Below are 25,362 nucleotides of genomic sequence, written 5' to 3'. Positions count from 1 at the left end.
GCTTCTAACAAGTTTAGAGTTATCTCTTGCTGAAATATATAAAATATAATTAGCTAAGCTACTAAGAGATTGTTTCATTTATGAATGTGACTTGTTTATAAGTTATGTTGCTTCTTTCTTCTAGCTCTGCAGTCAGTACATGCAGTTAATACAGACAGTGTTTTAGAAGCAAACCTGCCGGAGGCGCTATCCAGCCCAGGTACGATGCCTTTATCCACAACATGTAACTACTGAAAAAGACCATGTATGGCAGCTGAGGAATGAATCTAGTTATAATGCTCTGTATATGAAAGAGATGCTGGATGCCTTGATTATATTTTCCAAATTCTATATTGTGAAATGAAAAAATTACCCCGTTGGTTTGGAGTCTGAAATTGGCAGAACTCAAACCTTTAATTCTGGTACCTTGAGTACTTTCTCTACTAGGTCTCCTGGTTTTTGTTTTGTTTTTTTTTACATAATGTCAGGTTACCAGTTATTAATCTCGTTCCCAAGAGTAATGGCACATTTTGTATATTCAGAAGAAAACTTACATGAAGTCATAAAGCACCATTCTTTGCATAACTGTCATTGGTATGAATGTAACAAACCTAGTGTTCTAAACTAATGGTAAAAATTTATCATGAAATATTTTCTATTATATGGTTTCATTTTGCCTTCTCTCCCAATAAATGAAATTCCAGTAATAATAAGATAAATCAATTTAATACTGTTTCCTAATATTTTTAATAATAGCTGTTTAGTAGCTATTATAAGAAAAAATATAAAATTTCTTAATCTTTAGATTTAATTTAAAGTTAGATATAAATGGATATGTCTGATCAAAAATAGAACATTACTATGCCAGTACTTTAGCATAGGGATAATTTGATAAGTGTGAAATTGCTTAATATAATCTTACTTAATTTTTATAATTTATATCCACAAATACACAAAAATCTCAGAAGCACCAAAATGCTCCTGAGTCTTTAACCTTTAAGTGATACATAGGAATTTGGGATTTTAACACATCTTATACGATAAGAATTCTCCTTTCCTCTGTAATTAAAATCATTACCATTAGGTAACTAGCAATGACTTTTTCTTAACTCTTACCCCAAATTATACCAATGATACTGTTTGTTCCAAAAAGGAAATATTTTAAAAGTTATACCGAATATATAAGTGAAATGAGAAGATTCTGAAGTATTAGAAAAAAGGTGTGACTACTATTCAAACTTTGTTTGATACCTGCTTCTCATTTTCTCTTTTACATCTTCCTGTTTAATGCCTGAATAATTGTGAGCTAACAAATTTGATTTCTCCTGAAATGCTTCTTGGTCTCTGCTTGCCTTAACTCTGTTGTCTGAGTGCCATTTCTACAGATTTTACTTCTTTGGCAGAAGCTTCCCTTGGCCCCGAGCTCCCCAGTCACGAACAGTGCACTGTGCCCAAACTGGCAGACGAAGCCTCTCTCTTGGAGTGCCCTGGAATGCCCAAGGCAGCCGTAGCATCTCTGACATGTAGGTGACCGGGCGTTTCTTGAGATGTAAGATGAATAAAATCAGTGGCTCTGAAGGATTTCAGCTTCTCTTCTCTTTGGCTTTTTGATTTTTTGGCAAACGGTTTGAACTTTATCATTTCCAATGTGTAACTATATAAATATAAAAGAATATACATATTTTTTCTACTTTTTTGTTTTCTAGGTTTGGCTTATTTTCTACAGTATTGCTTTTGATTTTTTATTTTAAAATTATTGGAATTATTTTGTTACCAGATGACAAAACTTTATAGTTAGGTAATACTTGAATTTTATTATAAATATTTGATTCAAGTTTTTAGTGACTCAGAAAGAGTCCTTATCACTTCAAACCAGTTATTTAAAATTGGTATACTATCACACACTGCTTATAGGAATACAAAATTGTTCAGCCAGTTTGGAAAATAGTTTGGCAAGATTTTTCTTCCTACTCCTTCTCCTCCTCCTCCTCCTTCTATTTAAGCATTTGTTTTTCTATATGACCCAGCAATCACACTCCTAGGTATTTTCTCCTAAAAAAATGAAAACCTATGTGCACACACAAACTTCCATGTGAGTTATTTTTGAATTTTTGTTTGTAATTGCCAAAAATGGGAAACAACCCGATATCCCTAAACTGAGGAATGGATAAACAAACTGTTTGGTCCAGATATTAAAATACTACCACCTACCTATAAAAAGGAATGAATAACTAAGACATGCAACAACATGGCTGAATCTCGTGTATTATGTTAAATGAAGGCAGTCCGACTTAAATGGCTAGATGCCGTGTGATTTCATTGATACACACTCTTGCAAAGGCAAAACTGTAGGGATAATGGTCACCAGGGGCTGGGGCTAGGAGGAGGGGTTGATCACCAAGGAGCATGAGGGTTTCCAGGGTTGAGGGAATTGTTCTATATCTTGCTTGTGGTGGTAGTCACACAACTATTTACCTCTGTCAAAACTGGACATTCCAAAATGTATTGTGAAAGTGATGAATTTTACTGAATGTAAATTGTAGTTAAATTTTTAAAGATGAAAAACAACTCTGTCTAGCAGCAACTACAATAATGTCTGACAAAGTGAACATTTTTTGAATGAATGAATAAAAAAAAAGTAGCTCACCAGACTAGATTTAATTTGATACAGTTCTGCTTTATAAAAGAGACTTTTGCCATTTTGATCATCTCTATGAAAAATAAACAGGGTATCCTAAAAGTCTCTGAAATTTTAAGTTTTAAGAGCTTACAAGTAAAATGTACAAACTTACAAAAGTGTCTTCTGAAAGTTTAATATTTAAATTTTATTTACACATATTGCATTTTGTGAATTTTAAAGAATTTTTTAATTTTATTTTTTGTTTTAACTTTGCTATCTTTAGAGAAACTTAAAGTATAAATATTAAATTATATAAAGCTATGTAAGTGTAAAATAAATTTTAATAATTACGCTTTTAAATGATTTTGGTAATTTTTTAACATTTATACTTTAGAGGCTATTAAATCTTAAGTCTTCACTAAGAATTTAAACACTGTTCTTTCAAAGTAAATATTCTTCCTTTATAACTTTTGAACCTAAAATATGATAGTTGTGATATAACAGTTGTGAAAATTATTCGTTGTTCACAGCTCTCACCCTAATTTTTTTTTACTGTAGTCCTAAAATTTGGCCATCATATAAATCTGTTAACCCATTAAAAAAAAACACATTATTTAATATTTTTCAAAGCTTGGAGAAATTTGTACTAGTCAAACAATCAACTGCGGAAGTTCTCTTGGATGATTAGAATTTTAAAAAAGAATTACAGCCTTTTTTAAGACATTTAATATTAGAAATATTTGTTAGGCTAGAAAAAAATAATAATCTTGTAACAATCTTTATGATATAGTAAGTAGAGCAAGAAAAGTTAGGTGAAAGACATCAGGATAATATGCTTCCATTTATATTAAATAAACCAACAAAAAAGAGAAGGAAACATGGGTATGCATATCTGCTTATATATTCTCATTATACTTTCTGTTAATATATATATTAACAGAAAAAAATTTAACATTTTTTTTAACAGGAAAAAAATGTTAAAGCAAGTTGCCTCTGAGACTCAAACTGGGTGCAAATAAAAATTAATTTACATCGTATAATACTTATTCTATGTGTACTTTAAAAAATTATATTAAACATCTACATCAGTGGCTTTTAACCCTGGTTGCTTTTTAGAATCAGCTGAGGAGACTTAAAAATTCTTGGTCCCTCCCTTGAAAGATTCTGCTCTAACAGGCGTGGAATAAGATAATGAGCATGAGTATTTTTAAAGGGATTCACATGGTTCTCAACTGTAGTTAGTGCTGAAACTACTGAGGCATTTTACAGTTATAGACAATATAAATATATAGTTTTTGTCCTTTACATTTAGAGCTATTATACGAATATAAAAGTTATTTAAATTGAAAGGTATATTATTAAATGAAATATATAACTTGAAGTTTGAGTTTATATAATATCTTCTTTTCTACCATGAATAAAACCTAGAGTGATATTATATTATTTTTAGAATTGTATGTCTGAGAGAATCTGATTATATGTTAACATGATTATTTGCCATTAGAAAAGTATTTCCCTATTTGTCTTGAACCAGAATTTAAGAGTCCAGCTAATTATTTTAAAAATTCCTTCTTTGTCAGGTTGTGTATCATGAATGAAGCAAATTAATATTTAGGATTATGTATTCATTTCTTTGTAGCTGGAATAAGCTCTGATTATAGTCTTGAAGAGATAGATGAAAAGGAAGAACTGAGCCAGGTGCCTAAAGATGAGGCTGAAAATATTTCTGGGAAGTCACAAGATATTCCTTTTGGATCTACTGATATAATAAATGCACTGAAGAATGATCCTGACTCAGCCCTTGGTAATGATCCTGGAGAGTCCTCACAAAACTCTAAAGAAGAAAAACAAGAAACTAGAGACACTGATGGACAGTAAGTAGTCTGTGTGCCAGAAGCGTTGATGGCAGTTGGTTTAATTAATACTAGTCTTCTGAAATATAGATCTGATATTTTAAACACAAATATATAATTACTCCTTTAGTTTGGACTCTATCCCTTTTACCATCATTATGAAAAATGTTTATTAATAAAGTATCTATTTGCAAGTAATTATTTTTAAATAAAGCCAAATTCAACAGTTCTGGTATCCCTGTGTCAGATAAGCCATAACATGTAGTTAATTCCTATGTCTCAAATATAAAAGTTTTTCTTTTTTTATATTGTAAGTATTTTGCCTATTACCTATTTGACCAAAATGAGACATTTAATTTTCAATTTCAACAAATGCTCCTCAAGGATTTTCACTTATATATAAAACAATTACTCATATTAGAGTATGATGTTCAATTACTAATGTTATTTTTACGGTCAACTTTATGATACAGATAATGCACTTTTCACTTGCTCCTAGGCATTGGAAACTATAGTACAGTATACGTATGTTATAAATGCCAAACCATGAATGATAATGAAATCAACTAGGTAAAATAAACTATCTTTGTCAAAGTTTTACTATAATTTTGATGGGATTGTCTCCAATTTAAACTCTTTTATCACCAATAAAACCCAGTGAGGTCAGTCTACATCCTGCCTTGCCAGAAGTTTACCTTGTCAGATGCAAGACTAAAAGGTTTCATTTATTTCCATTTTCTTAAAACGACAAATAATAATAACAAAAGGACACTGTTTTGGGGATTGTGTCCATTTTGCCAAGCTTTTTACATTTTCCTTTGTAATAGGACCTCCACATGAAAGCTAATGTTTAATAGCAGCATTTCCTCTCAGTTGTATTTTTTCTTTTCTATTAAATTTTCAGTATTTGGCAGAAGATGATTATTTCAGTCCATCTGTCTTTGGAAATTATTGCCTGTTTTCTCATCGCGTATGTGTTTGTGTGAATACTGTCAATATATAACATATAATATCATATTTTACAGAGGACCACACTTGATGGTATGTAATGCAAGCAATCAAGAGAAAGTAGTTGACAATGTAAGAAACTTGAAGTCATTGGGCCCAAACCAAGAGAATGGTGAGTTCTATAAACACTAATAGACAACACTTTCATAGATAGTACTTATTATGTGCCAGCAACCATTTTTAACCCTTTATATATAGTAACTCATTTAATCTTGTATATTAACTCATTTATGGGTATTATTATCTTTAGTCTCATTTTACAGAAGCTTGAGCCACAAAGATATTATACAGTCACCTGAGGTATCACAATTAATAAGTGGTGGAATTCAGATTTGAACTGAGGCAATATCATTCTAAAGTGTGCTTTTAACTACCATGTGTACCACTTTTGTTGTTAAATGTTAGAGGTTGTCTAACAGATCTTAGATCTTAAAGATGTGTACTCTATGCATCTACCAATGAGCTGTTTCTCTTCTTTCCTTCTACTGACTCTCTAGTCGAAGGCTGTTTTACTTCATACTCAAGTTGCTATACCTTGGGTGAAACTTGTCTGATTTTCAAGGCCTAAACCATCTAATTGTGTAACACTATTTACCAGTATTTCCACCAAGTCTTTTTTTCCTCTTTCTCATGATATATTTCACTCAATTCTATCATTAATCCCATGCTCATTTTTGTCTTTGCATGGAAAATAATTTTCTACCTATCTTCACGCATTCAGCTACTATCCAAATCCTGCTACTTCACTTATTTTGTTACTTAATTACTAGAAGCCATGTAGTTCTCTGGTCTTGTTTCCTCAATAAGATTGGACAGTCTTGGATCAGAGAAAATATATTTGATACTTCATTTGAATTCCTCACAGCACCTAGCAGAATACTGAGATACTGTTAAAATATATAGTTCAGGTTAAATTTTTTTAAAAAATGACACTATACAAAAAGATCAAGGAAAGCATAATTTTAAGGGGATATGAAGGAAGAGGCTTATGAATTCTCATAGTCCAATCTATTATGTTAACATATAGAACTAGGTTAAGAGTCTTAGAAAATATAAGGATATAAATATAATTTTTTTCTTTAGATAAAATATGGGTTATTCCAGTGTCACAAATTGATAGATACAAAAGTATGTCATTTTATATATGTGCTATGTGTTGGTCAATTTGAATATGTATGTCTCTAATTCATTGTCCCCATGGTCTATACTATCCTCAGATACAATACTAAGAATGCCTAAAAGTATTAATTTCCTTCATTCTTTTCCTCTTGACTCAGTTTTTTTTTTTTTTTACAATGTATACTATGATGGCAATAGCATTGTGAAATCATGATTTTAAAACTGCCTTTTAAAAATCATAGTCAAATTATTTTTGCTAAAATAATTAGCAAAATATTTAGAAAATCGTTTTTGCTAAAATTTTGGCATCAAGTTAGTGCTAGGGTCACAAATACATTTACTGCAATAATATTTATTTGCATTTGCACTTGATTTGTAATGACCTTTGTCAACTCTAGGTGCTTTTAAAATAAATAATTTCCGTTATCCTTAGAGTAGTTTTATTCTCTTTTCCTTCTTTTTATCTACTCTGCATACCTATCTAAATCATCCTTTTGTTAGGTTGTAGACGTTGGTGTCAGTTTTGAGTAGGGGAAGGACAGGATAGTACAAAATATACCTTCTCCCTCTCCTGGCTATTCTTGAAAAATGACCTAACCATTCATTGGCACTTGGTTAGCATCATTATCAGGTATGTTTGAGGATGGATTAGCTAACAAATTCAGTAGTGATTCTAGGTGTCCAGGCCTGAGAATCATTGGTAATTATGAAATTTTGATGAGAAATTCAGAGTTCGAGAATAGTAAAGTAGGTATAATCCACCAAAAAAAAAAAAAAAAGTGGAAAAACAGAAATTTGGAGATCTAAGCCAATAAATTATAGTTTGTTATAGGAGATGTCACTTAAAATATAATTTTACATTTATGTGCTTTCTTTTGGAAAATGTTTCTATTTGTGTAACTGGGATATACCTATATTTAGTAGAAAATGAGAAATAAGAAAGAAATACATTTAGGCTCATTTCCTAGTGCCATAGACTTTATTTTATTTTTTTTTAATATTCTTTGTGCTCAAAGCAGTGCTGAAAGTAGTACTTTTTATAGAGATATTAAAAATACTTATCAACCAAATAAATAAGAACATAGGCAGGAATGTGCCTCTTCCATGGTTCCTAATCATGTGTCCTTAATTTTATACCTCACAAAAGTTAATAATTATTTGTCAATGAGAAAAGTGACTCAGATAGACAATAAATATTCTGATAATCAGTTGCATTTTATTTGGGAAGAATAAAAGTGAATTCTATTTTAAAATTACATATTTAATATAGGAACCTTGCAACATATGGTGACCAAATAATTGTACAATTAGGCAGGCTTTAAACATATGAAGACATGTTTAAAAACTTTTTGTATACAAATTTACCAGACAACATAACTTTTTTGGTATATTTTGCTAAAAATAATGTGTATATTTTTCTTTTTTTTTAAACAGAGGAACGATTTAAAATATCTCATGACATTTTAGGCAGTAAAATTGCTCTCTGTCTTATAGGTGAAAGTGAGTGATGATAAAACTATAGAGAAATACTTGACATCCTTTCACAATTTAACTCCCAAGGCCCACATTTTACTTGTACTGTACAAACTACCTTATTTGAAAGAGGAAACCACTAAGGATTTTGAAAATTAGGGCTTGTTGGGCACCCAGGAAAAATGATTCTTCTGAGCGTTTGACAAAAGGAACACAAAAATAAATCACTTTGCTCAGTACTAGATACATGGTGCACACTCATACACCTGTGTCTCCTTCCTGATGCCTTATTCCAGTTCTTTGCCATTATGTTATTGGCTGACAACTGTTGCTTTGTTAACCTAGATACTTGTAAATGATTTTCATTATTAGGAGGTCTGAATTAGAATTAAGAGGAAAAGTAGCACAGGGAAGAGGGAGGGTTTTTCCTCTACTTGAACTCTGACGTGAGAATAGAGTATCTTTTTCCAAAGAGAGAAATTAAAAACCACACGATTATTTCTACACTGTTTCTTCGTAGTTGAAATCATCCATATTATGACTAAAAACAAAGTCCTCTAGAAGTCTTTAGTGAGGATAATTAACAAGACTATTTAGATTCTGTTCTTACTTCAATTCTTAAAGGTGATGTTTCTGTCGTTCGCTTTAATTAAAACTGATAACTTTGCTGAGATTGTTTCCCTTTTAATGTTATGTATAAAATATAAATACACTAGAAGCTACAGAAGAGACAGGAAAATCAAAATGGAAAAAAATTGAAGAATAAAAAATATATTTTTTGAATTTGTCAATTTCTTTTGTCATTCTTAACAATGACTGAAGTATAAAATCTTTACTTATAAGAAGAAATATAGCTATTCTATAAAGTATTTGTTCTGGGCAATATTCTATCCTAATAAGCCTGTTATGTAAATGATATATAAAATATATAGTTGACCCTTGAACAACATGGGTTTAAACTCCACAGGTCCACTTATATACATATTTTTTTTCAATAAATATTATAAAAGCATTTTTCTTCTTTATAATTTTCTTAATAACATTTTCTTTTCTCTAGCATACTTTATTGTAAGAATACAGTATATACTACATATAACATACAAAATATGTGTGAATCGACTGTTTATGGTATTTGGTAAGGCTTCCGGTCAACAGTAGGCTATTAGGAATTAAGTTTTTGGGAAGTCAAAAGTTATATACGGATTTACAGTTGTGCAGAGGGGTCAGCATCCCTACTCCCCTCATCTTTCAAGGGTCAACTGTAATAAATATTTTTCACCTTTTTACATCTGAGCAAACAGAAGCCCAAAGGGTTAAGTAACAAGTTCTGGCCACAGAGATTGTAATAAGTCAAGCTGGGTTTCACACTCAGGTTTCCATGATATTGAAGCCCACACTGTTTTCTCTAAATGCCATTACCTTCTTTTGGGTAATTAGTGAAAAAGTTCCTATAAAATTCAACCAACCTATTGCACTTTGGGGGAGAAAAGCACTGCAAACTAAGGTTTTTCTACTTTTTTTTCATATACTTAACGATGATATTTTTTTTCTCTCAGTAGATCAAAATGAAATAATTGCCATTGCAATGAACACAGAAGATAATATGAAAAATGGAGTAAGGAGAACAGAAATCAGTGTAGGAGGTGTTGCCAAAAATAACAATGTAGACATGGAAATTGACAAACTATCAAGCTATCAGGCACATAAAACTGAAACTACTGCAAGTTACAAGGAAAATCATCTAGCTGCTTCATTAGTACCAGACCAAAAACTGAATCAACCCAGTGTAGAAAAGACAAAAATGCAAGATGCAGCAATTCAGACAACTTCTTCCTGTAATAGTTTTGATGGGAATCACCCACATCATCAGTTGTCTGACTTCAAAGCTGATGAAAGTGTGCAAACTGCAAATAATGACAAATCAACTCAACATTCATCTTTACGTCCACAAGATTCTCTAGATACCTCAAGAGAATTTAGGAGACAGGGCTCCCTAACTGTACACTCAGAAGATCAGCTCACCATAAAAGGTCCAATTTGTGCACATGGTAATGATGACCTTTTGCCTCCTACAGACGGAATTAATAACAATTCAGCTGCTTCTTATATAAAGAATTATCCACTTTACAGGCAAGACTACAATCCCAAACCAAAACCTTCAAATGAAATTACAAGAGAATATATACCCAAAATTGGGATGACTACTTATAAAATAGTGCCTCCCAAGTTCCTGGAAATATTGAAAGATTGGGAATCAGAAACTAAATGTTATCAAGATGATCAGGAGATACATACCTTAGGAAAAAAGCACATTCAGGAGACTGTAAAAGAAACAGCAATCCAAACAGATCATGTTATTTCTGAAAGCCCAAAGGAGCCAGAGATAGACCTGAAACCCAAGCCTACCCTGAGAACAGGGCATCAGGTGCAGAGTGTTGAGAGCGTACCACACAGCACAACAGCAAATTCTCTAAAACCTACTCCTAGGATGATGAGAGACACTGGCATAGCTCCTTTTGTGCCGAATTTGGAAGATATAAACAATATTTTGGAGTCAAAACTTAAATCTCGGATTTCGAATCCCCAGACCAAACCAAGTTCCTTTTTCTTGCAGATGCAAAAAAGAGTTTCAGGTCACTATGTGACATCTGCAGCTGCCAAAAGTGTCCACACTGCCCCTAACCCTATACCAAAAGAACTAATAAAGAAAGAGGTGGAAACGGATCCAGTACCTCCTCCAGAGCAAACTCTTTCTCCCTTAAGTAAAACAACTCACTCCCCTCCGCAGCCCCACATTAAAAACACAGATGATGGCATCGGCAGTCAGAAGCCCACTGAAACCTCTCCTCCCCCCGTGGCTCCGAAACCTGTTCCTCTTCCCGCAAGTCAGTTAGCAGCACTAAATCTGAAGACTCTAAAAACTTTCGGTGCCCCACGACCTTACTCGAGCTCTGCTCCTTCGCCGTTTGCCCTTGCTGTAGTGAAACGGTCACAGTCTTTCAGCAAAGTGCGTACAGAGTCCCGCAGAGCCAGTGCATGCGCCCAGCCTCCGACTGACACAGAGGAAGAGAAGATTCCTTCTGTAAATAAATTTATGGACATCCCACAACTAGGTGCGAGTGATAAGGTAAATGTTATCTTTTTAAAAATAAGAGGTTCTTATGATTTAAATGGGGGTTAACAAGCATGTTGATATGTTTGCGTATTAACTCTGAATTCATAGTAATCTAATATCAAGCTACCTATTGTAGAAAAAAGTATAATACATAAAATCTGATATTTACTCTCAGAATTATTGTAATTCATATAACATGATTGGGCATTACTATAAGGGCATCATTATATAATTGTATCATTAGCAAATATTTTAATTTAAAGTTTCTTTGCTCATACATTAGTATAGTATACGAGTTTATAATTCTGACTATTTTCCTGTACTTATCTCAATTTGTTTATAACTTTTCTGGATGTTCCTTTTTTTTTTTCTCTCCAATTCTACATGATTGCAAAATAAATGGTTTTAATTATATACAAAGATAAGCAGTATCAAAGACTAAATAAAATAACCAAATGTTTCTCAGCAATGCATTTTCTGTGATACATTCAACCTCATCTTATCAAACATCTTTTACATGCAAATAATTTACATTGAAACCAGAGTTTAAATATGTAATTTTCTAAATTTACCCTTTTGTTAATTTAGTGTCAACTTTTCCAGTTATATGTATGTTGACCAAATATCATTTAACTACTAGCTAACCTGAATAATTTGCAAAAAACAGGAGAATTTGCTGATTTAGTGGTTGCTCAACTGTTATAATTTGCTAGATTCAAATAGTCAAAGGAGAGGATGAAATTCACAGTATTATGATAATCCCACTGCAATTAAAAAAAAAGTGTTCAAAGAATACTTGCATATTTGTGTGACAGTTCCAGAAGTATTTTATACTACCTTTTCAAATATTCCTAGAGTAACAGAACAATAACCATAATAACCATATTGCCAAGTAAAGATTTTCCACAATTTTAAAGCAATATGTATCTTGAAGAATATTTCTGCATATATTTCACATTTATGTTTATTACTTTGAAACAATGTCAGGAAGAGATGTATGACATAGAGATTAATTCTTAGGAACAAAGCCTGTGTTTTTTCTTAGAATGGAATGTCATTCCTAAACAACAGAAGCTTGCTTTAGATAATACAAGTTTTTGAGTCACTGCCTGAGCTCTGTTAAGCTCATCATTTGTAAAGATATTTTTTGGCATTTTGAAAAAAGACATTTTTTAAGATTATTTGATAACAGTTGCCAGTTAAATTAGTTACCAAATTTTCCTTCCTAAATTTTTGATTCTTAAATTTGGAAAGTCCTAATATTTATTTTTAATTTTATGGAAAAAATGAAAACATGGCCATCACTTAGTCCCTGTGACTTCCAAAAACACAAAATAAGCTGTTACCTATAGCATAGTCATTAATATACCATTATTAGAAGATATGTTAGGTTTAGCTAATATGAAATTGCCAATACTTATCCATTTTGTATCATTAGAAATAATGATTTCAGAACCTAATATGTCAGAGCTGTGAAAGCAGGTTATTTTTTAGTCTGTGGAATATATTTATTATTTATTTGGCTCTTTTATCTAATTCCATTGGAAAAATATGCATTCTTTGACTCAAAGATAGTAAAATTACCCCTGCATTCATGAAACAAAGAGAGGCATCACTTTTCTTAGCCCCCTTTTCAAGAGAAGGGAAATTAATGCTCTCATTTCTCAGCTGAGCTCTGGCAGCAGAAATAATTCAATGGGTGAGGAAATACAGCTATGTCTAGAACACCAGTGAGGCAAATGGTGACTCTCAAAGAACTACTGGTAAAGAAAATTTGTTGGAAAATGGCCCATTCTTCACTTGGTATTCATATAAACGAATGCTTGCATTTATTTATTATTTATTCATTCATTCATTCATTCATTCATTCATTCATTCATTTTAGGAAAATAACTCTGCACATAATGAACAGAATTCCCAAATATCAACTGACTGCCCACCGTTTGCCCTTAAGAGACAAAGTTCTTTAACATTCCAAAGCTCTGACCCAGAAGAGATCCGACAGAGTTTGCTGACTGCAATCCGTTCTGGAGAGGCTGCTGCCAAATTGAAAAGGGTAAGTTTTCTTTATCAGATGGGTGACAGTGGATTTATTTTCAGCATTGTCAAGCTAATACTTAGGGGAAATTGTTTTCTGGCATTTAAACCTGAATAGGGAAGATGCCAGAAGTTACTTTTTTACGTCATTGGGTCATTTTTGAAGTATAAGCTGAGAGAGTCCAGAGTCTTACCCATACTTCAAAATATGTCAGGTCTATTTTTTACAACATGGGCCAGGTTCAGAACATGGCTTTTGCTCATTATTGTGTAACAATATATAGAAAGTACCTGGACTCTAATTTTATGAAATCATGTTAGCCTAGCAAGAAAAATCCTTTTGGAAAGAAAATCACTCCCTATTCTAGAACTGGAATAGGAAACTGCAAGTTTTCAGTCATGGCTCCTAAGGTGCTCAAATTACTACCATACATGGTATTGGGTTGGAGGAGAGAGAGTTTTATCGGTTAACCAAAAAATGTAGGGAAAATCTGAAGAATATAGATAAGACCTAATGCAGAAGTTCAAGTCTTAATAATGCCCTGCCAGAGTGGTTTAGCTCTTCCTTACCGAGGTGTAGGAGAGCTTCAGTAGAGGAGGTGTGATTCTCAAAGCAGACACCAACCAAATAGGTGTCATAGAGAATTATTGGTCAGTGTCCTCTTCTGCAGCCTTCATCCACTGAAGGAGCACGTGGTGAAGCCTGAAGCCTGGCATTATCAATTGGACTTACCAGAGGTTGTAGTCTCCTTAAATATCTTTTTTGTTCTCCTTTTAGTCATCTTGATTGCAAGTTCCTCAATACCCAAAACAAGAAAAGTATTCACTATTCCACTGACTCCCTGGGCATTTCATTTTGTGAATTCCTTCTCTAATCGTTTTAGAAGCTATTTAGAGAAGAGTAAGAGATTTGTTGAGCAAAACACTGAGCTCCGCAGAAATGAAATCTGTGAAAGAACAGGAATGCCGCAAGGATAGAGAGAAAGGAGAAGTTATCCTAGGTACATCTCTAAGGCCAGTCTTGCCTGTGCTGGTCAGTTTCCTCCATGTGTTTCAGTGGAGCTGTGAGTGACAGCCATTCTCATGGAAGGCTTGGCGCTCCCAACTGGACACAAATGGAGACAAAGCAAAATGTTGCATGCTGTCAGGAGCGAAGAAACATGAATAATTCAGGGGATTAGGGTTGGACTTTGTAGATTATTTGTAGTATGAATTTAGGTGCCAGGCAGCAAAAAGTTCAGTATAGCTTTGAATATTAAAATTGGTACTTTATGGATGATAACATTTGTATTTTTCTGGGGAAATATGCCCATATTTAATCATACATTCTCATTTATGCATTTGTAATCTTGTAAATTAAAGACAAGTTTCAAATAAGTCATTTTCAGTCTAAAATTTTCTTCATTTAATAAATTTGACAAGCGTTTTTAAGCATGTAAGTACCAAAGGGAGACAGAAATGGGTAAAATGAAGCCTCTGCCTCTGGGTATTCACTGCCTGGGACTGAGAAATAGTGATATATCAGGCCCACTGAAGAACCAAGTAACTCATTGGAAAATAATTGCAGTGTCTTTGTATTACGCCAGGGGATATATTAATCAATTTCAATGAACTAACTGTAGAAAACAGTGCCTTAAGTTGAAAATGCCTTTTAAGCCAACAGAATTGTACAGGCAAGCAGCTGTATGCTTGGTGTGTTATGGGCCCTGATTTGGCAGTCTCTTCACATATAAAACTCTCATTGCTTCCAGAATGAGCTGGATGTGAATCAACACAGAAAGCGGGCCCTAAATGATGATCCTATAATTGTATCCTGTTTATAACTCATTACGTTAGGTTCCATTGAGTCTAAATGTTATCTCTTTCTGTAGGAGATTTTTAATAGTTTTGAGTCTATATAGTGCCAACTCCTAAGTTTTATTTAATAAAAATTCCTTACATAATCCATTTTATTCTACAAAAAATGGACACAGGGTCTAGAAAAGTTCACAATATCTACACTTCATGATCAGCTTTCACTCCATGATCACTTCTAGTTATAGATGCTAAAAATGTGTGTGTTTGTGTACCAGGACTCACATATGAGAATATTCATGGAATATTGTTTGTAAAAACTCCAAAGAAATATGACCTTAATATCAAAACATAGTAGAATAATAGTATATTTAAAGAATGGACTATTACATAGCAATAAATTGGACAAAATACTGCTAAATGCAACAGTGTAGATAGAGACATATAAAAATATACATGTGTAAAGTTTGACAGCATGCAAAACCAAATTCTATTCTTTAGTGATACATATGTAGGTGGCAATTATTTTTAAAAGCAAGGATATGATTATAAAAATCCTGATAGTGGTTACTTCCAGAGAAGAAGAAAAGGGGTTTTAGGGAGCTTATTAGAACAGGACAGGCACTCAAAACACTAAGTAATCAGTATAAATATCTTAATGCTTTATTTTTTAAATGTCCAGATTAATGCAAAATCCATGATGAATAAAATGTCAAAGTGTTAGGTAGGGATAAGGTCAGTAGGGAGGTGGAGGTGATCTCTGTCTTCACCTGGGTGGTTATACACATGTTTGTGTCTGTTTTCATTGGGCTATTTATTTAAGTTCAGTGCACTTTTCTGTAAAAATATTATATTTCAAAAAATTGCAAAAGCTGGTAAAAATGGACACAAGAAGGCTCTATTTTCTTGTGATTTTTGCTTAAGTCCTACATTTCTGTCTTGTACTGAACATTTCTCCTGGTTTGTTTTAAATTCTAACATTTTTTTTAATAGAACAACAGTTATAGTGCCAAATAAAATCTCCAGTGATTTTGACAGTAGGTTTAGATTGTTCATCAGAAAGTTGGCTCAGTATTTGCCCATATTTTGGCACCCAAATGTTGAATTTAACTCCAGGTACCAACCTGCCTTATGGCTCTGTTTCATACCCAAGCAATTAACCTTCATTATAATAGTTGGTTCACATTAAAACAATTATCTAATTGATTGCTCTAGTGTAAGTGTAGTCATGAATATGCTATATATTTTCATATCTCTTAAGGTCTTTTCTATACCTTACTCCCACTTGACCCCCATGCAGTCACAGAAATTTGTCCTCATGTGAAGCATTAATAAATTTAGTTTAGCATTTTATAAAATGTGTTTGATGTTAAGATTTTTACATGAATCAGTAAATCGTTTTCAGAGAATAAGGCAGATTAAGTAATTCAGTATTGTTGACTTGTGTCGACTTGTGTTGACACAAGAACTTCTTTGTCTGCTTTCAGTTCCTGATGGTGCTTGAATTACTAAAGGTTATTGCACTATTACAAGTAGAATATAGTTTTGTAAAAATCAAGTCTGAAAATAAACTGACAAATGATATTTAGTACTTAATATTAAGTGTTTCCTCAGAATGTAAAACACATCTTTGGCTAGATAGAAATCTGAAGTGAAGAAAAAAACTGGATAAGTCCCCCAGAACTGTTCTGGCTTGTTTTGTTTGTTTAATTGGTCTGCTTTTTATTCATATTTCCTTAGTATGAATTTGAATATTTCAGAGATTTTAGATTGGCATTTCTTTCCATATATTTTTAACTAAAAATAAATGATAGTTCCATAGTTAACGCTTCTTACGAGAATAAGAAAGCAATGGAGATATTCCTGAAAAATTTTTAAGCTTCAATGATAGAGCAATCAACATGCTCACATCAGTAAATTCTTAAATGTTACTTTTTAAACATGTCTTTATTATAAGTGTCTTATGTTCATTGCTCAAAAATTAAGCAATACTTTTTTATTTTATAAATGTTTGTAAAGTGAGTATAAAGTGGCATTAAAATCAACATGATCTCTGACTTCACAGAATTTATAGAATAGTAGTCTAATGGTATCTTCTCATGTTTGACAGTTTAGTAAACAAATTTTTAAATATCAAACAAAATACTGCTTTTCTCTCCAAAGTAACTGCTCTCAATAGATTTTAGTGTAATCTTCCAGGCCACTTCTGTAGTATGTAAATATATTTACTTTTTAATAAAAATAGAATCCTTCATAAAACATTCTTAACATATAGTTCTCTGAAGCTCTCCATCTTATTATATACATTCTTTTAAGACTACATAGTATTTATGATATGAACGCACATTAGCTTATTTGCTCCTTATTGGTGGACATTTAACTGGATTCTAGTTTTTCACTATAAATGGGGCAACAATGGACATCTTTTACTTGCAGACATTTGGAGTCATCAGTATGTTTATTAAATGCTTAAAACAAATTTCCTTTCTTGACAAAGAATATGAGAACTGCAGTTTTGGCAAAAATTACAAAAATGACTTCCATATACAGAGGCTTTTTGGACCAAGGTTACATAACAAAAAATCATTACCTGTCTGTTATTTGCTGGCTACAGAAATCCCACATGCAAAGAAATCCCACATGAATACTAAGCAGGGTACAGATGAGGTCTTCTTCCTCTAGTGGCAATTTTTCTTCATAGCTGTTTTATTTCAGGTTGATATTGTAAAACACTTCACTCCATTACTGGATTTATAAGGCAGTCAAGAACATTAACTACATTAGGTGACCAATCTTCACTTAGTAAAAGGCGAGAAATGAAGCACAAGGAAAACAAATCCAAACTAAATTTGCCAACTTTGTTTTCCTTTTCACTAACTTACTCTGTTGCTAGGCAGAATCTGTACTTCAGTTCTAGCTAGATGATAATGTTTGGTTATGAATCTAAACTAGACAAATTATAATCTAGAGAGAAACTTTTTCTTAAAATATTGTCATATTTTATGTATTTCAACATATTATACCTATTCACTAAACCCAGATAATTTTTCTTTTTACATTTTTCTAAGTAATGTGGGGATTTCAAGCTATTTAGGAAATTCTTGTTATAGTGTTTCTTAGTCACTTACACTTTATATATAGGAGACTTTGCCATAAAATTTTGGAACTTAGGGGTTTAATTACTAGAAAATAATAATAAAAAACAAAATTTAACCTCCTTTTTGGCATAACAGTCATAGATTTGACATATTCAGCCCTTCATATGGCAGTATTTTAAAAACCAAAGCTGTTTTTTGTTTATTTTTTCCTTATAAATAAGAGATGCCTATGAGGGGAACTTCAAGTTAATATACACCATCACTACAAAAATCATTAAATTTACTGCTTTGTGGAATTCACTTTATTTTTCTACATTCTCCAAGGCACTTTCAAGAAGCCAGAATTAATCTAGTTAAAAATGCTCTTTAACAGCTTGGCCTGCAGTCTGTTTGTGCTCTTGTCCTTTGAGTTGATTTGGCAATTTTGTAAAGACTAAGATGTGTTAATAGATTATTTAACTTATTTGTTGTGGAAATAACAACTTTCTCATTTTAATTTCATGGTACAGTGAACATTTTTTCTTGATTATTTGTAATTTATTGCATAATAAATACTAAATGTTAGCATTTACAATTAAGCAGAAGTTAAAATGTGGTAATTGTTGAAAATTGAAAATTAGATAGCTGTCCCAGTTTAAATTGATGGGTGCAAAGTGTGTTTCTTTCTCTTAGGTTACTGTTCCATCAAATACAATAGCTGTGAATGGAAGGTCAAGACTCAGCCATTCCATGTCCCTTGATGCCCAGGACAGCCATTAAATATCGCCCTACCATACTCCACTTCACCTCGTCCACTTCACAGAACAACTTCATGTTACTGGAGAATGTTGGCAAATGTATATTCAGATGTACCCTAATATATTATCTATTAAAGTCTAAGAATTTGTGCTGTGGCTTATAATGCCAAAAGAAGAATTACCGGAATTTATAATTTATAACATTTTTTACCTTTCTTGCCTTAAGAGCTAAATATGCTGCTTTAGAACTTTAAGCCAAGGTGTTAATGATTTTCATTTTTTTCAAATGAGAAATCGTCACATTTTGTTGATTCCACTTATTAACACATTCTCTGCAATGGTGACTTCGACAAAAGGATAAATTAAGAGTCATAGACTAATATTTGTACAATACATGAATAACTAGGCAAGCCTAGATCTGACATTGGCTGCCTCAATGTCACAGTTTAATTGCAGATATTTATGTTATAGTAAAGCCAGTTTTGTGCTGAAAGTATGGTTTAGAAAACTAATGATGTCAAATAAGTATATTCGGTTCAACTGTTAATTTCAATGATGAATCATTTAGTGTACAAGTCTTATCTTGTGCGTTCTTTGTGTAATTACAAAATCAGTGTCAAATTTATGGCAAGCACATGGTATTTTAATATTTTATTATCGTGGAACACTTGTTTTTTTAATCTTTAGAATTTAAATTGCACAGAATTCTAAATATTTTCTGTACATAATTGTGGCATTACTGCTGCATAGATATCATACATTTTATGTGCCAGAGCCTTAAAAATCTCCCTGTGAAAATGTTGATATATTGTGACAGTTATTTCACATTTGATATGTAGAGAGGAATAGGGGTTAGTTTATGTCCATATTGGAAAGCTTTAAAGACTACTTGGAAATTCCAGAAATCCTGGTTTTAATTAAAGTAAAATGATAAAGTCATTATGTAGTACAGATGCCAATAGTCTAAATAATAATATATATTTACATTAAAGCTAAAAATGTTAAGCAAAACAATGCCTAATTTGTTGGCTTATAACTCTTCTGGGGTCTGGAGCTTGTTGATGTTCTATTCCTACTTTAAGAATTTGATTGCTCACTTATTCTAAAAGCTTTGTCAAACATGCTGATGTTAAGTTGGTTTTCACTAAACCTACTGAGAAATCTGCCTCTGGAAAATGTGTTGATTCCTCCCCCACCCCCCCATTTAATAAAAGCAACTTATGTATTTGGGATTTTTTTTTAATGCAGTTTGTGTGCACAAAGCAGCCAGCTTATTTGTGCACTTCACCTGATGAACACCTCTCTATTAGCCAGTAAATAAACTAGTAATAGTAATACCTACCATTTATCAAGGTTCTCTAGTGAACATGTAAACTCAGGTATTATAACTGCAAAATGCATGATCTCATCATGTAAGATGCTTAGCAAAGTTCCTGATACGTGGCAAGTGCATGTTAAGTGTTAAATATTGCTGCTATTTCTTTGAATCAGACTTAGAGAGACCCTCAAATATGGAAACCTAAGTTGTGTCATTATAAACTAGTAGGGAAAGGAGTGACTTCTTGAAAAATTGTGTTTATGTAATTGATTTTCCACTTAGAAAATAATAAATTTGGATCACTACCTCAAACCATAAACAAATATATTTGAGTTGGATTAAAGACAACTTTTTAAAGTAATATTTAAAAACTTAGATGAATATATTCAACATTTTTAGAACTCAGCATGAAAAAATTACTTAGATAAAACACAAAGGCACTGTCATAAAAGATATGATAAATTTAAATAAATGAAAATTTAAAATGTATATGTACATTAATTACTATAAAAGTGAAAAAATAAGCCCCAAGATGTTTTAATGTATAGAAGGGATAATATATAAAAATGTAGAAATTCTTAAAACTCGTGAAAAGATTGCCCAATGGAAATAAGCATACACCGAAAAAACAAAAGTATTTCTTACAAGAGATAATCTGAAAGGCCAACAAACTTATAGAAAAAATACTCTTCACTAATAATCAAGGAAACACAAGTTAAAAACAAGGGTACCACATTACACCCATCAGAGTAGCAAAAATGTGAGTTTGAAAGCAACAAGTGCTGTCGACGACAATGAAGCAGTGGGAACTTGTTGGTGGGAAGCACACTGGCACAGCTATCAAATTTGTAGTATCTAGTAAAATAAAGATCTCTTACCATATTACCTTAAACAAGTACTTATGCATATGCATAAGGAGACATATACAAAACTGTTCTTGGCAGTCTTGTGTATAACAGCAGAAAGGAGACCTAACCAGCACCGACATTGGTGGTACATTCATATGATAAAATTCTGTACAATGGTTAAAATGAATGAATGAGTTATGAGTGCCAACATAGATACATCTCAAAAATAAAACAAGTTGCTGTACAATACATGTTTTATGATAACAGTAATATAAAGTATAAAATATGTGAAATGATACCATATATTATGGCTGTACGTATAGAAAAAGTAAAATACACAGGTTTACTGGTGGGAACCAAGAAATGAGGATTGGATTCGGGAGATTTATAGGACGCATCAACTGTGTTTGTAGTATTTTATTTTATAAACTGCTATTTGAAAACAAATATTTGCTTTACTCCAGATTTTAGCATATTTAAAATAGTTCATAATTGAATTATTTTTAAAAGATTACAAGGGACTTAGGGAGATATATACGTAAACTATTAATACTCATACATTCTGAAAAAGTTGCCTTATTCACGCTGTTTCAAGAGAAAAACACGTGCTACCCTTTCTAACAGGAAGAAAATTTGAGACAAGTGGTTTTCACCAGCCATATCCTCAAGTAACAGCAAAAGTAAGATACAGGAATGATCTAAAACCAACTTTTAATTGTCATATTTAATTTTTGATGTCCAGGCAGTTTGCTCTTCCTCCCTCCCCCCATCAGTTTATTTTAATAATATTTTTAAATTATCTAGATTCTTTATAAATTATAGGGTATAAAATGAAATACCCTCTTTTCTGTCTCCAGCATCTCACTCCCCTCTCCAGAGGTAACTTATCAATGTTAATATTTGTATTTATATTCAATACATATTTATAGATTTGTTTGAGCTTTTGTGGGGTTTTTTTGTAGAGCTTTGTTGTTACCGTTGTTTTTAGCATTAAAGTCACACTAATACTATTTAGCAAGTTGCCTTTCACACCAGCATGTTCTAGAAAAGGCTTTTTTTTTTTTGCACACACAGATCTACCCTATCATATTTCAGTTTCCCATTCTACTATTGTTTCTTGTTGTATACAGTTCAGGCTAGAGTCAAGACACCTGGGTTCAAATCACAGATCTGCTATTTACAGATCATTGGATCTTGGGCAAATTACTTATTTTCTCTGTGCCTCATTTCACCTTTGAAAAATTGAATTAACAATACATCTACCTTATAGGAGTGGTTGTAAGGAGTAAATGAATTTTAAGAGTTTGGTAAACAATTCATTTTTAAAAGCTATTTTTAATACTATTAGTGAAGAAGTATTATTTATCTAATATACTCTCCATCATTCTGAAGAGTGACCCTCTCCCTCATTTTAAGGCCAGATTTGGCCTTGGCCACCAGGGATGACAACAGAATCCATACTCTGCCACTGGATCTGAGCCCTTGAATGAGACTGGTCTTTTTCCTGAGACCTAAAGTTGCCTGTAAAGTCGACCTTTGAACAGCGCAGGGTCAGGGATACTGCTCCCCAACACAGTCAAAAATCTGCCTGTATCTTTTGACTCTCCCAAAACTTAACTACTGTTGACCAGAAGCCTTACTGATTACATAAATAGTCGATTAACACACGGTTTGCGTGTTATATGTGTTATATACTATAGTCTTTAAAAAGTAAGAGAAAATGTTATGAAAACCACGAGGAAGAGAAAATACATTTGTAGCGCTGTTTGTATGTATTGAAAAAAAGTCGGTATAAGCGGACTCATGCAGTTCAAGCTCACAGGTCAACTACATTCAAAACTGTATTCGAAACTGAAAGTCTCAATTGATAACAATTTTTTGTCTAATGCCAGTTCATTTTCTATCCACTACCAGTAGAGACATATACAAAAAAGGCTAAGAATCAAACTCATCGTTTTTACACTTTATTGCCTTTGATAAATGACTTAAAAGGTGACTTGCAATGAGAGGTCACAATGAAGATTCCATGGACAGCGAGTTTTTTTTTTTCCCTCTGGGATTATTTTTGATGTACAGATAGCTCATATTTATTGGGTACTTTAGAGTTTATACAGAATTTTTGTTATTTGATCCACATATAGAACAAAAAAGTACACAAAGAGATTGCTTCTTTACAAAGGTCACACGACAAGATAACTGGCAGAAGCCCAAATGTGATTTCCAGTCTGCTCTTTCCAATGGCCAAACTTTGCAAATGATGGAGAAAATGGTGCTCCATGACAAGGGACACCAAAATAGTAACCTACTTATTCTGGATCTTCAGTTGGTCTTCCTTTTCTTTTAAATGTTACAACTTTCCTTCACGTTTTCACCCTTAACACCTCAGACGCTTCATATGGATAGATATATTTTGTTTATGGCAAGAAAAAATGCCACCATGTGCTTCCTCAAAAGAACTTTTCTGACAGGTATTTCGAGAGGAATTGTGAAACATTCTGGTAATTTGTGTAGAACTGTTGGCATTTCTGCTTCACAAACTGGAGAAATTCATTTGGAAGTCTTGCAAATTACTCATCTCGGAAAAGAAAAAGTGCTACAATTCCAAACAAATTTAGTTTTCAAAACAAGCAACTTCTTTAGTTCCCAATTTATTCTTTTATTCCTGCGCACTCCTTGTGCTAGATTATAGTGATGGCCCCAATTCTTACCTTCACCTGCATTCATACCTCTGGCCATGACACTTTGCTCGTCTTTCACTAAAGAGAGCCCATTTCTCCACCCGCAGAAGCAGGTTTCGTGACTAATAGAATGAGGTAAAAATGATTCTGTGCCAGTTCTTAGACTAGGCCTCAAATGTTTGCATGTTTGCTCGCTCTCCCTGTACCTGAAATGTTGCTGTGAGAAAAACATCTCTGGGCTAGATGAATGAATAGTCTTTAGAAGATTAGAGATGCATAGAGCAGAGCTCCCAACTGAGGCCAGTCTAGAGCATTCGACAGACCCTCAGACTTGAGCAAGTCCAGCCATGAAAAGCAGGCCCACATAACCACCCCTAGCTGACACCAATGTGTAACCAATAAATGCTGCCCTCTAGCTATGCCGCCGAGGTTTCATGGTTGATTGTTATACAGCGTTAGTTTGGCAATAGACACGATATAACTCTTATTCACATGTGACTCCGCCCTAATAACAAATTCATTCAATCTGGATTTACGTACCCTATTTCTCCCAGAGTCCCACAGACTATTTGTTAAATCCAACACAAGTACACCACAGACACTCTGTCTAGCTTCTAACCAGCTCAAAACAATTCTAACTTAATTCCTTAATATTTGTGGTGTAGGAATAGTTTCTCTCACTTTCTTTATCTTCTCTCATATTGTTTCCAGACCTGAGAGCATGAGAGCTCAGATATCAAAGAGGTCTACGGCCCCCTTAGAAGCTCTTTGGACTTGTCTATTTTATAGCATTGCCAGATAAAATGCAGGATGCCTACTTAAATTTGAATTTCAGATAAACAATACATTACTTTTTAGTATAAGTATGTCCCATGCAATATTTGAGCATATTTATACTAAAAAATTAATCACTTATATGAAATTCAAATTTAACTGAACATTTTTTTGTGTGGTTCCCTCCCCCACCCCACCCTAAATCTGGCAGCTCTACTATTTCACTGAAAATCTGGAAGGAGTAAATGGAAGCAAGAAGAAGCATTTGCCATGTGCGGAAAAAAAGAGAGCAAGCCCAGGCCCAGCTAAGAAACCGAGAAGTGGCATTACAGAAAAGAGAGCTTGAGCTTTGGTCTCTGATAGTCCATCATCAGAAAAAAACCTCATGTAATGAATGGGGAAAGGTCCATTGAAGAATTCACAGTGAAGAACCATTTGGATGACTTCTGTTGGTGGGTTTTAGTTATCTACAAGTCATTGGGAAATAATATACTTTTGAAATCATGCTAATGGCCTTATTAACCTCAGCAATTGTTAAATTAAATAAGTATGTGGGTTATAATTACACATGGTTTTTAACTTTTCTATATGTTTGAAATTATTCATAATAATGTTAAGAATAAATTATTGAAACACTCCAGTTATAGCAACCAGTTGCACTATAGGCATGTAGACAGGGAGAGACTTAATTTGTGGCTATTTGTTTCCCTTCCACCAATTAAGAATTTTAGGCAAGTCAGGAGAAATGATGTGATACAAGTATCAACCTGCAAAAGAAACTTGCTATTAGCAAAGTTTATTGAACAGTTTTATGATTCAGTCTTAACTAAAAATAATATACTCCCAGACCTGATTGAACACAGAAATATTTGTAAGAGGGATAAGTAAGGAAAATTAAATTTGTTCAGTAC

General features: G+C 32.9%; 1 protein-coding gene across 12 annotated transcripts in view; it reads left to right on the top strand.

Annotated features, from left to right (window-relative positions):
* COBLL1 (cordon-bleu WH2 repeat protein like 1) overlaps nucleotides 1–20,023 on the top strand; it is a 138,777-nt gene extending 118,754 nt beyond the window's left edge. For 5 of the 12 annotated variants that reach the window (XM_039855915.1, XM_039855906.1, XM_039855907.1 and 2 more), the window contains 7 exons: nucleotides 125–199; nucleotides 1,365–1,502; nucleotides 4,239–4,473; nucleotides 5,478–5,572; nucleotides 9,609–11,179; nucleotides 13,053–13,223; nucleotides 18,769–20,023. In XM_039855915.1, the coding sequence (XP_039711849.1) occupies nucleotides 125–199; nucleotides 1,365–1,502; nucleotides 4,239–4,473; nucleotides 5,478–5,572; nucleotides 9,609–11,179; nucleotides 13,053–13,223; nucleotides 18,769–18,855 (2,372 nt within the window). In that variant the 3' untranslated portion in view covers nucleotides 18,856–20,023. The remainder of the gene's footprint in view (nucleotides 1–124; nucleotides 200–1,364; nucleotides 1,503–4,238; nucleotides 4,474–5,477; nucleotides 5,573–9,608; nucleotides 11,180–13,052; nucleotides 13,224–18,768) is intronic. The other 7 variants (XM_039855916.1, XM_039855904.1, XM_039855905.1 and 4 more) reach the window with 4 other exon arrangements.
* The last annotated feature ends 5,339 nt before the right edge of the window (nucleotides 20,024–25,362 follow it).

The sequence above is a fragment of the Pteropus medius genome, unplaced genomic scaffold (assembly GCF_902729225.1).
Source record: "Pteropus medius unplaced genomic scaffold, Ma_sr-lr_union100, whole genome shotgun sequence".
Classification (NCBI taxonomy): domain Eukaryota; kingdom Metazoa; phylum Chordata; class Mammalia; order Chiroptera; family Pteropodidae; genus Pteropus; species Pteropus medius.
This window is presented reverse-complemented; position numbering and strand designations above follow the sequence as displayed.